At 42.1% G+C, this 16,485-nt stretch overlaps 1 protein-coding gene and 1 long non-coding RNA gene across 23 annotated transcripts in view; one reads left to right on the top strand and one right to left on the bottom strand.

The window, feature by feature from the left end:
* Nucleotides 1-16,485, top strand: part of UNC80 (unc-80 homolog, NALCN channel complex subunit) — a 261,092-nt gene that overhangs the window by 179,901 nt on the left and 64,706 nt on the right. For all 22 annotated transcript variants that reach the window (XM_068245196.1, XM_068245188.1, XM_068245180.1 and 19 more), the window contains 6 exons: nucleotides 4,146-4,287; nucleotides 9,679-9,775; nucleotides 11,977-12,147; nucleotides 14,541-14,633; nucleotides 14,724-14,942; nucleotides 15,073-15,273. In XM_068245196.1, the coding sequence (XP_068101297.1) occupies nucleotides 4,146-4,287; nucleotides 9,679-9,775; nucleotides 11,977-12,147; nucleotides 14,541-14,633; nucleotides 14,724-14,942; nucleotides 15,073-15,273 (923 nt within the window). The remainder of the gene's footprint in view (nucleotides 1-4,145; nucleotides 4,288-9,678; nucleotides 9,776-11,976; nucleotides 12,148-14,540; nucleotides 14,634-14,723; nucleotides 14,943-15,072; nucleotides 15,274-16,485) is intronic.
* LOC137524826 (uncharacterized) overlaps nucleotides 1-16,485 on the bottom strand; it is a 56,905-nt gene that overhangs the window by 22,477 nt on the left and 17,943 nt on the right. The window lies entirely within an intron of this gene.

The following is a 16,485-nucleotide window of genomic DNA, read 5'->3' as shown; positions in this document are numbered from 1 at the left end:
ATCAACCTTGCAGTGCAAACCCATTTCTGTGGATGTGCACTGCAACGGATCAGCTGTGAAAGGAGCTTTAAGTGAGCATGTCGATTAGAGCGCAGGAGATTTGGGCACAGCCGGCGCCACCATAAACCGTAATAAGAATTATGGCTATGGCGGCGCACACTGAATAACTTCGGCGCTGTCAGAAGACGGAGCTGAAGTTACTTTTAAAGCACTGCAATTCAGCCGGCAGCAATAGCTGGAAGCCGAATTACATAATTCTCCACCATCCACATGGACTTGGAGGAGAAATAGTAATTACTTGTGCAGGAGCAGGGTAAGCCGTATATCAGCTGTATCCTGCGCCCAAGTCTACCTGCGGCGATTTCACTCGTAAGCGCTTTAAGGTGGTAGCCGTATATCAATGTAGTATTCAGTACCATTAATACTATACTACATTAGTACTATCAATATACCTAACAAATTCTATGAGCAACAAAAACCCTAAATGTACAGGAAATGGAACAATTTATTTTTACCATAAGACTATAAGTACAAGAACCACACCTTGACAATACAGAAACATGAATATCACCAAATCTAAGTGAGAACTGCTTGGGTCCTCATAAGGGTAAAGTGGTGGTGCTTGTCGACATACTGCTGCTGGGAGGGCCAGAGTTAGATTAGCACATCTTGACTCCTGGCTCGTTGGCTATTGCAGGCACCGCCATAGACTGAAATGCAAAGTTGTGGCTATGGAGTGGTTTGTTTGGGCATATGTATAGCTGCTGTTGTACAGTCAGTGCTTGGCTATTGTATAGCCAAAACTATTTCAACTTAGCTACAGGGTAGCTGAGTGCACTGCAGGGTTACTTGGGTGCCAGTGACCAGCCACTTTATAGCTGAATACTGACGCTTGGCTATTGAACAACATATCCACGTATCAGCTATTAGTCTAGTTTGCAGAGACGGGGCTCGGCTGTGTAATAGCTGATCACTGGAGAGACGATAGGGAGAGTTATATTGGTAAGTATTCGGGAATTGGGTAGAAAAAGGACAGGGAACATAGTCAGGTAGAGGAGGTTAGTGTTAGGCTTTATGGGAAGAATATGTTTTGGGTGGGAGGTTAGTGTTAGGCATAGGTAGAAGGGTTAGTGTTTGACATAGTGAAAGGTATAGCCGATGGTAGATTATTGGACGCCAAAAGAACAGTGAATAGTAAAATATTGTATCCAAAATATCAGTGGCATCAGGTGCCCAAATAAACGAATGCCTTGTACAAGCGTACTCGGCCTGGGTGGGCAAAGCTTTTGCTGACAACCCCCACCATTAATCCCAAATGAGAACCTGAGATGTTGTCACTGAGATATGGTGACACCCATATTTCTATAACATTAATGGTTCTTGGTTTTATAGGCTTGGCATATATTTGTCATTTTAAAATAAAGTGTTCTTTTATGCCTGTGCTGTTTGCTACGTTATATTATTGTTGACTCACTGTACACATAGGCTTTTTTTGTTACTATTAGTCATATTAAAATTATCTTTCTGCTCCAGTTTGAAGCTATATATGAATTTTAACCATTTGCCAGCCTCTTTCTGGCACCAAGTCCTGTCCTGCCTCCCCACCACTTTGTGTGTCTCCCCCATACTCCCAGCCTAATGCAGACCGGGCGCAGGTAGCGATTTGATATTTACTTGCTGAGGACACAGGATCTGATCGCTTCTTCCCCCACCGAGCGGCGTGCTGGCGCTGACATCCTCCCTTGGGTCCCGATCACATAATATAACTATCAGATATCAGCATTATAGCGTCACGTGGAGGGGGAAGAAGAGAGGGGATCCTGCGTCCAAAGCAGGTAAATATCAAATCACTCCTGGCGCCCATTTTGCATTATGGTGGGTACACACAATGCTATTTCCCATTCGACTGACTGGAATCAGATGATTATTTCCATCATGTCCGTTCTGCTCCTGTTCGATAATGGAATCAATTTTCCAAAGTTATTATTGGAACATCGATCCTGTTATCAGTCCGGAACAGTTTGGACATGTACACACTATGCAACTTCCTGTCAGATTACCCATCGATCGGAAGGGAAATTGCATCATGTGTACCCAGCATTAGGCTGCATTACGCAGCCTGAGTATAGATGGTGCCCACTGCCCTATCCCATTTTATCTGAAATGAGACAGTACAAGTGGGGCAGCTAAATGGTTAAAAAGGAAAGTGAGCTCAAATTGCTCTATTTTTTCTTAACAAAAGTGGAATTTCCCTTTAAGACTTTGTATTGTTAATGAATATGGTTGTTTCTAGCAGTTTGGGCCAGATTCAGTAAGCTAGAGGTTTGTACATTGCTATCCTTTGATTAAAGTAAAACAGAAGCCACCTTAAAACTTAGATACTTACCTACGTAGAGGGAGGCTCTGGATCTCATAAAGCCTTCTGGTCCCTCTCTCCATGCCCTTGTTCCATCACTGGGCCCGGTCAAGTTCTTCAATTAACTTGGTGAATACACCTTTGGGGTTCTTGGAGAAGGCATCAGAAGTGCTTGCGCCCCTGTGTATTTCCGAAGACCAGCAGGTCCGGGCCTGTGTGTGTGCAGTACTGATGCAGCTGTCTTTGGTAACACTCGGGGCTGCAAGTGCTTTCAAATGCCTACCAAGGAGTCCCAGTTTCAACAGGGGACAGCGGTGGACCAATGACACAGAGAGAGGAATGGGAAGACTCTATGGGATTCAGGGCCTTCCCTCTACATAGTTTAATATCTAACTTTTGTTTAAGCTGGCTTTACATTTGCTATAAGTATGTCAGAGCAGCCATGGTGGGAAGGCAGTATACCACTGAATCCTGCCCATGTAAGCCACAGTGTGCAACAAACACAAACTCCTGGAGCTCTCTGTACAGCAGGAGCTGCAGTGGTCTGTGTTGCAATAAGCAGGAAAATGTGCATGCATGTGCATGTGTCCCCATTCATCACCAGGCATCATACAACCACTGCACTGTATATGAAATAAATGATTGTGACTGTGCAGTGCAATATCTGTATTTCACTTTATCCAGATGTGTTGGAGCTTTCCCTGATTAAAAAAAAATGATGTTTAAAAAGCAGCAATAGTAACTATTTGCTCACAATCACTGCAGCCTTTGCCAATAGCATTGTCGTTAATCACTTGGTGAATTCATTGATGTGCGATGGCGTGCTGCGAGCAGCTTTGTTTTTCAATTCTGAATCTACAATTGTGATTTTATTGTTTTTGTGTAGCAGAGCACAGGAATAAGCATGTTACTTGTTCCATAAGGTAGTAGACAAGACACAGAACATTTACATAACGCTTTTCTCCTGGCGGACTCAAAGCACTTCAAGGCTGCAACCACTTAGGGCACACTCCACAGGTGACCAGGATCAGTAAGGAGCCTTGCTCAAAGACACCTTACTTTTTTTACGTACTAGCTTCGAACCCTGGTCAAAGGATCACATCCTACATCAAAGGCAACAGCCTTAGTTACTAGTACTCTATTGTGGTAGATTTGTAAGGCTCTTATTTGGTGTTATCTGTTCCTGCTTTAAGCTACACATGATGACATGAAATAGAGAGACACATGGGCACATATGCAATTCACTTTTTCACCTGAGTTTTCTCCTAGGAGATAATTTTTCATCTTTGAGTTAAAATACATTTCCAGGACTTTTTAACAAAAAAAAAGTACCAAAAAGTTGGTGAAATGGTACTATCAAAATTATTTTGTGTATTTTCTTGCTTTCTGTTGGCTTGAAAGGCATTTTATTGACAAGTTTAAAAATATCACCTAAGAGAAAATTCAGGTGAAAAAGTTAATTGCATATGGGCCATGGTCATGACCGGCAAGGCAGAGCCTTACAAATCTGTCACCGTCTCCTCCATGTGTTATGCTACGCACAAGCACCTCTAATTGTATTGCAGTTACAATCATGAGAAATCATTGCCCGTGAATTTATATTTATAATGTCCAATGTATGCCAAAGGATTTGAGAGTTAAAGTAATTGAAAGCCTAAATTAGAATGTGCATACATTATTTGTGAGACTTTTGGTACAGTAGCACACAGAGGATTAGCACCTTGTTTGTTAGTCTACAGATGATATCTTTGTATTATTGCCATTTCTAACTCAACATGTTGATCCCCAGGATGGAGTGAGTAGTGGCTCATCTAGTAAGGGAGTGTCTTCTCAATGTTTGTTCGACCTTCTTCAGTCTTTGGAAGGAGAAACCCCTGATAACCTGGATATCCTAGAGCTTGTGAAAGCAGAACGGCCCTTAAAATCATTAGGTATTTATGGAAACTCTGTACTGACTTTATTGCTAGAAATGCAAAATTATTTGTTAACGCCCCCTTTTGTTTCCTGTTTCTTTTTTTTCCCCTTGTTTTTGTGCAATTTCTCATATGTACTTCTTTTAATATTGGTGATGTAATTTAAATTACACATCAATTGTATGTATTGGTACTTGTGTCACTGGTTGTCCAAATTGTACAACATGTTGAACTGCTCATGTATCTATGCTCACGTTGTTGTATGTTTTGCACTTTGTACAATGCCAAGGAATATGTTGGAGATGGTCCCGATCATGATGGTCCAGGTGACAAGGGGATTGGTGGCAGGTGGCAGGGGACAGAAGTCCCCTAAGCCAATCCGTGCTTGTCCGCCGAGAATGATCACTGTTTTTGTTCGAAAACAGTGATCGTTCTCAAATGGTGCTGCCACACTCACTCCCGCTCGCACGTTTCCGCCCATTCATTAATCTCCCCTCTAGGTCCATGTGATTGCCGTCATCAATGAGATGCCTGTGTCACTTCCAAAGTAACACAGGCACACATTACTTCCTATTTAGTGTACTTATTGTACGTAATAGGAAATAAAGTGCAAGGACATCTTGTGGCCGAATAGTAAAATTACACCTACAGACTTTAGGGTATAAAATTGTTTTAATATGTATGTCAAGAGGGTATATTATTATTAAATTATGGGCTTGTGATGGATGTAAAACTGAAAAAAATTCACCTTTATTTTTAAATCAAATATTGTCACCATACATTGTACTAGGGATATAATTTATTTATTTTTTAAACACAATTTTTATTGATTTTATCCCATATAACAGCAATTCAGGAATTCGACTGTCACATAATGAACAAACAGTTACATTGCCAAGATCTAGACCGCATTTAGCCTTAACATTACAAACATATATCCGTCCACAATGTGTTATAACCAATTTTGTTTACATTCCTGATTCCTCTCGCCCCTCCCTCAACCCCCACCCCCCCTTCTGTCATCTCTAAGGCGAAGCATTAAATGCTTATAATCTAGTTGGAAAGTGAAATGTCCAAGCGGCCCAAAGTTCCCTGGATGTGATTTGTCAGGTACCATTTGGTATAGATGAAAGGCTCCATGATATCTTTGATTTCCAAGTCTGAGTATGATGCCAAAATAAAGGTCCTCCATTTTTTGAAGAAGTTCGCTGTCTTTCTGTCTTTATGTATGGTTGCTTCTAGTCTATCCTGGTTAAAGAGGTGAAATAATTCTTCTTTTACATCCCAAAGCGTTGGATTGCTGGGATAGATCCATTTATTAAATATGGCTTTGCGTGCCGCAATCAGAATCAAGTGTGCGAGCTTGCTTGGGATTTGATGTTTATGTGGGTCGATTTCTAGATTTGGAGGTGTGATATAGTTAAAAAGACATGCTATTGGGCAACAATCCAACCGATTTTTACAGACAGAATCGATATATAACAACACCTCCTGCCAGAAGGTGGTAATTGCTGGACATAACCAAAGACAATGGAATAAGTCTGCATTTTGTAGTGAGCACTTAGGACATCTCGGAGAATAATGCGCAGGGGGGATACGGTACTTTATATTAAACGCGTATTTCGCTCTATGAATTAATTTTAGTTGCGACTCCCTCCATGTCTCCCCTGGTATAATTTTGTGCACTAGTCTGTAACCCTCTAATATTTTTTCCTCGAGCTTTTCTGTTGGAATGTCCTTTTGCCATTTGGTTAAATTGTTCCTAGCTTTCGTTTCTATATTTATTGCCTGTAATCTTGAATGCATTTCAGCTAGCGATAATTGATGCATATGGGGCGAGATAAATTTATCAAAAGTGTTTAGGGCTACCACTGATGATATATCATTAATTTTGCTCCGTATGTGTGATCTTATTTGGCAATAATAGAGAAAATGGCTTCTGGGAATCCCAAATTTAGCTCTTATTTCCTGAAAGGTCATAAATCTCCCCCTGCGCAGGTCACAGATCTGGCCCAAGTGCTCGAGCCCTTTCTCACTCCAACTCAGAAATCCTCCATGCATAATGCTTGCAGTAAAGCCAGGAAGTCCCCAAAATGGCATGTATTTTGAGATCTGCTGAGGTACCCGATATATTTTCCTTAGCTCCCTCCAGGCCATCACCGTATCTTTAATAACTCTACTATTTACCAGCTTCGGGGGCATTTTGCTTCGTGGGGTGTGTAGGAGGCCTGCTAGTGACCATGGCTCAGAGAATGCTGCCTCAAGATCATAATTTGAATACACGCTGGATTTATTTATCCAGTCTCTCACATGTCTTGCCAAACAAGCAAGATTATATCTTCGTATGTCAGGAATCGCTAGACCCCCCCATTCTCTTGGTAACTGTAATTTTACGAGAGCAATTCTTGCTCTTTTGTGTTTCCATAAAAATCTCGATATTGCTCTGTTTATGTCTAATATGTCTGAATGTTTCAGTAGCAATGGGATGGTTTGTAAGGGATAGAGTAGTCTCCCAAAGGTGACTGATTTAATCAGAGCAGCTCTACCTGCCAGGTTTATTGGTAAATTTTCCCATCTTAACAGCTGATTCTTAAGATCTTTTATCAGGTGAGAATAGTTCAAGCTATATAGCATGCTTGGGTCTTTATGAATTTTTACCCCTAGATAGGTAACCACCGTACTTACTTTTACTGGAAGATGGGTCAGTCGGTGTTTGGGTGCCAGGGGGGAGAGATATAGTAGTTCACATTTGGAAACATTCACCTTGAAGCCGCTAAAGTTACCAACTTGCTGGATAATGTTTAGGGCTTCTTCCAATTGAGTTTCTGGATTTTTTAAAAATAAAAGGATGTCATCGGCGAACATGGCTTGCGACACCACAGTGTTTCCAATATCTATGCCTGGCAGTTTACTCTTTAATATTTGGGTTAGGGGCTCTAGCGCTAGATTAAAGAGCAGGGGAGACAAAGGGCAGCCCTGTCTGGTTCCTTTTTCTAATACTACTTCTTCCGAGAGAAAACCTGGCGTATATATACGTGCCTTCGGGTTTGTATGCATTGCTTTGATGAGATTCCTGATTTCTCCTTGTATGTTGAATTTATCTAATACCTTATCCATCCATCCCCAGTCTACGTTATCGAAAGCCTTTTCAGTATCGATTAATAGCAAGGCATAATTTTTGCAGGATCTCGGGTATGCTCTAACATGATCTTGGGCTACCAGGACTTTGCGTATATTTGCTATAGCCGACCTTTGTCTCACAAAGCCCACTTGATGTGGGCTAACTAATTTTGGGAGCAATTCCGCCAGGGATATAATTTAAACGTTGCAATAACCGAGACAAATGGGCAAATAAAATGTGTGGCTTTTATCCACAGTACATTTTATTTTAAAACTATATGGTCAAAAACTGAGAAATAATGAATTTTTTCTATCTTTTTCTTACTATTCCCATAAAAATGCATTTAGAATAAAATAATTCTTAGCATAATGTACCACCCAAAGAAAGCCTAATTGGTGGCGAAAAAAAGCAAGGAATAGATCATTTCCTTGTGTGATAAAGTTATTGGCAAATGAAAAGGATGAACAATGTAATGTGAAAATTCCTCTCGTCCATAAGGTGAAAACAACCCGCGGGCTGAAATGGTTACAATTATATTTTGGGGGTTCTGACTTCTGAGAAGCCCCACTGAATTATTCAGAGTTCTTCTTTAAATTATCTGTACACAGCTAGAGATGGCCGGAACAGTTTGCCCGGCGGGAATTTCAACTGTTCGCATCCGTGGCGGGTAGCGAACACATAGGGTGTTAGAACCGCCCCCTATACCTCATCATGGGACTAAACTTTGACCCCCTACTTCACAGTCAGTAGACACATGGCAGCCAATCAGGCTGCACTCCCCCATGAAACCTGCCCCCCTCCTTATAAAAGCGCAGCAGCGTTGGCCATGTTCTCAGTCTCTGTCTGCTGCTGTATTGAGAGGAAGGGAGAGACATTTCTGGAGATAGGGAAAACGTTAGTTAGTCAGGCTCTTGTTAGCTTGCTCCTCACTGAAATTTGTTGCTGAAAGCACCCCAAAAAGCTATTTTGAGGGCTAATATTCTTCTGATGTTTTTTTTTTTGTGTGTGTGACACTGACACTGCATAGATACAGCCCTGTTGCAGCTGGCCCTTGCTGTACTGTGCCAGTGTGAAGCAGTACAGTACTTACACTACCTGATCCATGTATACACACGCAAGATGTTTTACAGCACATTATGCCTCAAATTTAAGAATGTAATGTGATTTCTGTCATTTAGGGACTTATAACCCTGCTTTGTGTCAAATACATAATTTTCATAGGGGCTTTTGGCATGTATCCTACTCCGGCATGCCCCCCTCCAGGTGTTAGACCCCTTAAAACAACTCTTCTATCACTTTTGTGGCCAGAAATAGTCCCTGTATGTTTTAAAATTCACCTGCCCATTGAAGTCTATGGCGGTTCATCCCAGGTTACGCGAACAAAACTTTTTTGTAAGTTCGCCTTCACAGTTCGCAAACCCAAAATCTGAAGTTCGAGCCATCTCTATACACAGCGAGGGGAAGTACTTGCACTCTGAAATAGAATTTTAAAGTATACCTGAAATGTGATAACATAAATGTTGATAGATAAGTAGGACACGTGGTTAATTCAAGAAATGTAATGACACTTCATGTTTACCAGTGCTGTGGGAGGAATAGCAGTAATCTCCAGGCTTTGTACATTGGCGTGCTGTTGACCTGCACTGCCTGGTGAACATGTCCTTATATTACTGGAATATCCTGGAGAGAAGCCAGATCAGGTTCCTGGCTTTCTTCGTTTGCTCAGTGTTCTGAATTATAATACTGGCAGTAGAGAATACCAAATCTTATGGCTGGTAAAAGATTTCACACATACTGATTTCTTTATTTAGTCTGTCTTGAGTTCAGTTTTTAAGGTGCCCATTAACAGCACAGTATTTTTATCAGATGCAATCTTTTGATTAGATGTGCAGGATTGAAAGTATTCAGAAGGTAATTACAGTACTGATTGTTCGCATAAATGAAGATTATGGCACTTTCTCTCTTCAGATGGGATCATGAAAAAAACAACATTCCAATTGAGGACATTTTCTATTCCAATCAACCATAGCAACGTATTTCATTGTTTTTCTGCACATACAATTTGCTGTTAAAAATCTGATTGAAAGATTGCAACTGAGGAAACTATTGTACCATTAATGGGCCCCTTTAGACACTGACTAGGACTGAGTATTTGATCTCTCTATCTATTTATCGGTCTCTGTCATGGTACTCAAAAAACAATATTTTTAAGTATTTCACAAAGGTCTCCATTCAAGCTATGATGGAAGAAGCAACTAATAACTAATCTGTTCCTTAACTCTTTCCAGACTTCTGTTATGGCAATGAGGACATGGCTTTCTCCATCAGTGAGTGCATTAAGCTATGTGTAACTGTGGTGGCCTATGCTCCAGAGTCTTTCCGCAGGTAAAAAAAGAAAAGGTTTTGGAACTATGTTCAACATGAGAATTATACAGGTAGTAAACAAGATATGTCCCCTTCTAGTCCCCTTCGTCAAGCCTATTCTCAGATGTAAGCTTAACCTCCTTGCTGGTTATCCCGAGCTCGGCTCGGGGTAACCTGCACAGGAGGATTTCTCAAGCCCCGCTGGGCCGATTTGCATAATTTGTTTTTCCTACACGCAGCTAGCACTTTGCTAGCTGCGTGTGGTACGCGATCGCCGCCGCTCGCCGCCGATTCACCCGCTACCCGCCGTGCCGAGCCGCCCCAGACCCCTGCGCAGCCTGGCCAATCAGTGCCAGGCAGCGCTGAGGGGCGGATCGGGATTCCCTGTGACGTCCCGACGTCAATGACGTCCCGACGCCATGGCGACCGGGGAAGCCCTGCAGGAAATTCCGTTCTGAACGGGATTTCCTGCTTACTGTGATCGCCGAAGGCGATCGGAGCGGGTGGGGGGGATACCGCCGCTCAGCGGCTATCATGTAGCGAGCCCTGGGCTTGCTACATGATTTAAAAAAAAAAAATTTTTTAAAGTGCTGCGCTGCCTCCTTGCCGGATTAATTAGACCGGCAAGGAGGTTAACCACTTGAGGACCGCGGTGTTAAACCCCCTAGTGACCAGGCCATTTTTTGATAATTGGGCCACTTCAGCTTTAAGGGCTCGCTGCATAGCCGCACAACTCAGCTCACAACCTGGCTGTCCCCAGTACAGCGCTGCTGTAGATCGCAGTGCTGTACAATGTTAAAAGACGGCGGTTTTGTCGTCTAACAGTCTCCGAGCGGCGATTGCCACTAGGAGACTGAAGGCAGAGCAGAGCTCCGTCATTCATGCGGAGATGCGCGCGCATCAGTGCGTATGATCTCCTGCAAACCCCGCCAGCAGCCATTCGCGCCAATCGATGTGGAGTGGTCCTGGGGCTGCCGCCATGTTCATGCCAATTGGCGTGGAGCAGTCGGCAAGGGGTTAAAGGAATACTCTTGATTAAAGCATTTTTTTTAAATGCTGTATGTTAGGGCACACATTACCACAAATACTAGGAGCAATTTCCTTCCTTACAGAGTTCTGCCTCTCTGAGGTAAAATCCTCTGTCAGTTTTTAGATACAAAAGTGTCGGGCTGTTAAAGGGCTAGACCATGTTCCTGCAGGGGTTGCTATCAACTTCTCAGTGTATAGTTTATTAATCACTTTGCTGAAAGAATCATATTCAGATGGTGGTAAGGGATTCCGGCAATGTGTGTTCCTTGTCTTCTGTTCTCTGACTGGTAAAGATCCTGTTAATGCCTTGGTAAACAGTGTCTCTCCCTCTCATAGCAGCCTATGAAGTAGATGCAGCCTGGAATGTAACATCACAAGCAAGCCAGTCAGTCAGGAATAGTGTATACACATCTCCTTGCTAGTTATATTACAGCAATATTACAGCTCATCTAGTTATCTAGCCTCCTTAGATCAATCTCCTCCTCATGTCTCCTGCATGCTGTGACACAGTGAAGTATATTTGTTAGCTGTGCGAGGAATGAAGGATGATTTTTAAGCAGGGAGAGAGGGAGAGAGAACTGGGTGAATAAATAAAGTACCTCTAGCCCTAGTAGTAAGGTGTACCCTAATATAGGTTATTAAAAAAAAGTCATTTTAATTGATAGTGTTCTTTTAAGTATCAATAGTGTGGGACGGACTAGACATCAATGGAAACAGGGAAACCCAGACTCAAAGACAATCGTCACAAGGAAGGGGGACATAGATGCTTTCCACATTGAAAGAGGAGGGGAAAATACAAATACTGGCCACACTGGGGGGGGGGGGCACAAATACTGGCCACACTGATGGTGGGACACAGATACTGGCCACACTAATGGTGGAGCAAAAATACTGGCTACATTGATGGGGGGGGGCACTAATTTAGTTATAATGGCTGCATGTGGGAACCTGGAGGAGTTATTAGTTGCCCTTCCAGCTTATGAGGGGTTAATAGCTGCAATACTTTATGCAGTGCAGCATGCCAGGGGCATAGAGGATAAAGATTAAGTGACGTTTGGAAGTGCTAGAACCCCTTTTTATTGTACAAGACTTATACAAGAGGTCCACCTATATTAAGACATGATACTTGTTCATCATAATTATGTGAGAAAAATGATTATTAGTGACAGTAATGTCTGCTTTTCACTTCTTAGCCTGCAGATGCTGATGGTATTAGAAGCTCTTGTTCCCTGCTATTTGCAGAAGTTGAAAAGGCAAACATCGCAACTGGAGACAGTCTCAGCTGCCCGAGAGGAAATCGCTGCCACCGCTGCTTTGGCCACCTCACTGCAGGCTCTTCTGTACAGTGTAGAGGCTCTGACAAGGTGAATTATGTAACATTTAACAAGATGATCTTAGATATTATCCCCAAACCATTTTCCATGTGACTTTTTTCTCAGTTTTGTGTGTCCATTTTACTGGGTATTTTAAACACCGGAAATCAAATCCGGTCAGCTATGGCTGATAATCTGAGTACAGTATCAGGACAGAGGAAAGGAAAGAAAGGGAGCACTCACACAGCGAATAGGTGGTTGGCTGTGGCCGATAGGATAGATCTCACCTGATGTGGTGCACCATTTGTTACAAACAGCCTTCTGTGCTTTGGTCCCATTTAGAAGTCAGATTAAGGAGCAACTCCACCATTATGGAGTAGCCCTTTGAGCAGGAGTCTCCCTGATCCATGTAGAGGACCAAACCTCACTGCAAATGCAATTTAAGGAGTACAGTTTTGGTTGTCCTGGTCCTCAGTCTTCTCTTCCATTTGTAATGGCTCCTATGTGTATGATTTTGTAATTTATGCTAATTTTTGTATACATTAATACATTATGTTAGTGCTCGGGGCTATAGGTCATCTTTAGGGCCAGTGTTTGTGTGCACGTTTCTGCATCTTCATTGTATTTCAGCCTCTATCTACCTTGAGTGAAGGGTCTTCCCTTTGACTGGCTTTCACATATGTGAATTTATTATTTTATGGTGCCAGTTTAAGCTATGAGTAAGGGCCAAGTTCAAAATCCTATAAGCTTTCATGACTCATTCTTAAACAAAAATAAAGCTGTTTTTATAGTATTTGTGGGGGGTCTACATGAAAAGGGCGCCGGTAAAAAAGGGCGCCTGGAGGATCCCATATATATACCAACTTCGGCTACAAAAAAGGCGCCTGGTGTAGCCCATATAAACTTCGGCTACAAAAAAGACGCTTGGTGTAGCCCATATAAAAACTTCGGCTACAAAAAAAAAAGGCGCCTGGTGTAGCCCATATAAAAACTTCGGCTAGAAAAAAACTCCGGGATGTGTTAATTACTATTCCCCCTCCAGGCCGCCATGGATAGTGGGGTAACGAAATAATTCGGCTTGTAGCGCTTGTAGCCCATATAAAAACTTCGGCTAGAAAAAAACTCCGGGATGTGTTAATTACTATTCCCCCTCCAGGTCGCCATGGATAGTGGGGGAATGAAATAATTCGGCTTACAGTGCTTGTAGCCCATATAAAAATTTAGGCTACAAAAAAAAGGCAATAATATGGGCTACAGAGGGGCACCTTACTGTAGCCGAAAAAATTACGGGCTACAAAGGGGAGCCCGCTTGTAGCCGAAAACCTTGTAGCCGAAAAAATATGGGCTACAAAGGGGAGCCCGCTTGTAGCCTATATCAAAACTCGGGCGCCCTTTTCTACACCTTGTAGCCCATATTTCCAGAAATAACATTGATGTCTATGGCGGCGTCCTTTTCATACAGGCAGCTCGGGCGCCCTTTTCAACCGATCCCTTTGTGGGATAGTTGTCCTGTTTCCCTGCTGTAAATGTCAGACCCCCATCCCCACACCGCTATCACTTAAATATTAGAAAACTTGCTTTTCCTTTCTAACTCTCTTGATTTTACTAGACTTCTCACCTGTATTGTTCCTCCACCTTCTGTCCAGGTCTTCTGCAGTGCCCTATTTGTGTATTTCCAGTTTTAAAGGTGTCCATTAATGGCACAATTTTAAGCAAACAATCTTATTTACAACAGTATCATTCAGATTGAAAGAAAAAATTGTATTTAGTTGACCACACCACTAAAGACTCCAGCTTGTGATCATATCGCCACCAGTTCACCAAGCAGAATTCATCAAGTAGAATGAAAATTTCTTTAGCCTCTTCCGGATGGCCATGGTTCAAATCTACACCCTGTTGCTGTGGCTGGATAGTGTAATGGTTGACACAGGCGACCTGGGTTTGAATCTCGGCACTGCCTGTTCAGTAAGCCAGCACCTATTCAGTAGGAGACTTTGGGCAAGACTTCCTAACACTGCTACTGCTTATAGAGCACGTCCTAGTGGCTGCAGCTCTGGCACTTTAAGTCCGCCAGGAGAAAAGCGCAATATAAATGTTCTGCGTCTGTTTGTGGCTGCTTAGTCCTGCCAGGGTGTAGATTTCAACTTCTGTGTTTGTGTCCTCCCACCAATACTGTGATGCATCAAAAATAAGATTGTTCACTCAACGTTGTACCGTTAATTCTCTAATATTTTCATTGCCAGTATTTCATGCCAATTCTGAACATGTTGCATTTATAACAATATTCACAGTATTCAGTGCTAATTAACTATCAAACGTTTCATTTTATAAAGTTGAACTTATTTTGAGCAAATGTGTTGTGGTGTAGATGCAGTAAAGCCATCTTGTTTTGCATATAGAAAACGTGCAATCAGATTATGACATTTAACTGATGTTATGTTTAGGCCAATGACTGCTCCACAGATGAGCCGAGGAGATCAAGGCCACAAAGGAGCCACAACAGCCAATCATACCATGTCAGCTGGCGTCAATCTTAGGTATTGGCTCATACCAATCTTTCTAAATATCTGGGTTTTATTTGTAGAATGTCAAATAAAATTTTGAATGAGTACCTCACAATTTTTTAGAGATAACTTGCATCTGTTGGAAGAAGGTCAAGGACTTCCAAGGGAAGAGTTGGATGAGAGGATTGCTCGAGAAGAGTTCCGGAGGCCACGAGAGTCTCTGCTCAACATCTGCACAGAGTTTTACAAACACTGTGGTCCTAGACTGAAGATTCTACAAAACCTGGCTGGAGAGCCACGGGTAACCTCATTGGAGCTCCTAGATGTGAAGTCCCATATGAGGTCTGTATCATATTAAATAATGAGATATTCAACTAAACAAGAATGTTGACTTTCTACTTGATTGGTGTATAGTAGGTATGAAGTCCATAGAGTGTTATTAATCATTGTCCTTGTTTTATCCATAATTCAGGTTGGCAGAAATTGCCCACTCACTTCTGAAACTTGCACCCTATGACACACAGACTATGGAAAGCAGAGGCCTCAAGCGATACATCATGGAGATGTTGCCCATCACAGACTGGACAGCAGAGGCAGTACGACCAGCCCTTATACTCATCTTAAAGAGACTGGATCGTATGTTCAATAAAATACACAAAATGCCAACTTTAAGGTGAGCAGGTGCCACAGAAACCTGGTTTCAGTTTCTGATGTTGCAAACCTTGAAGTAGGGGCATGATATTAAGGACTTTCCTCTGCTGTTGCCCACAAACACAATTATGGTGGTTTATCTGGACAACAGCAGAGGAGAGCATAATAATAATAAACAAACAAACAAAACACAGGTAGGTAAACCGTAGAAACATTCAAAGCTTAGGCACCGCTAGGTACATGAGTTATATTGCCAAAATATTGCACAAGAGAAGAAAGAGGATATAAATAATCGGTATCACAAATACGTTCACTTAATTTCTTTAGTAAATTGTTATAGGTTAAACTTTATTGTACCTGGAGGTTATTATGTGTACACTATTTATATCAGGTATAACACATTATTGTTATTTTGTGCTGATTTTCTTCTTTTTTAAAATGAATGGGGTGATTATGCATCTTGTTGTGCACAGGGGCATATCTGGGTAATATAGAGCCTGTGGCAAACATTGAATTTGTGCCCCCCCCCCCCCCACCCCTCTGCAGTCAGAGCCCCTTTCCCCTCTAAAAACAGCATCCTTTCTCATATACATGTGTTATGGTTACCTGTTTTTTTTTTATACTTTTTGGAAAATATCTTATGTTATTTCCTCTCTGTCCTCTTTTCTATCACTAAGCCAAGTGAGCCCTGCATACATAAATTAAGTAGCCAAGTTCCCCAGATAACAATGATCTGAGGTCTGATTCTAAGGTATGGCGCCACATGATGCTGTGGCGCCCATGGCACAAGCCATGCCTGCACCCCTCTAGATACTCCTCTGGTTGTGCACATGTATTTACAGTAGTTTTGACATGCTTTGTGCAATTATACTTTCTATGGTCCCATGTGAAATGTGTATTAAAGTGAACCTCCGGACTAAAATTCGACACAGCAGCACTGAAAAGGCCTGGTGTTTCTTTAACAGTTTCACAGCATCAGAACTTTGTTTCTCTTATACAAGCCTCATTTTTAGCTGCACAGAAGAAAAATGCCTGGGCTTTTTTCCCCTGATGCTGTGCAAAGCATGATGGGATTTCTGATGTTGTTGATCTCGTTCTGCTGTTTTGGTGCAATTTTTTTTTTTTTTACATTTTGAATTTGACATTTGAAGCCTAGCGCATGCAGCTGGGAGGGGTTATCAGAACACAGAACAGTTGGAACTGTGTCTCATGCTCCGTCACCTCCTTTCAACCA

The sequence above is a fragment of the Hyperolius riggenbachi genome, chromosome 7 (assembly GCF_040937935.1).
Source record: "Hyperolius riggenbachi isolate aHypRig1 chromosome 7, aHypRig1.pri, whole genome shotgun sequence".
NCBI lineage: Eukaryota > Metazoa > Chordata > Amphibia > Anura > Hyperoliidae > Hyperolius > Hyperolius riggenbachi.
The sequence above is the reverse complement of the archived record's forward strand: the minus strand, read 5'-3'. Positions and strand labels throughout refer to the sequence as shown.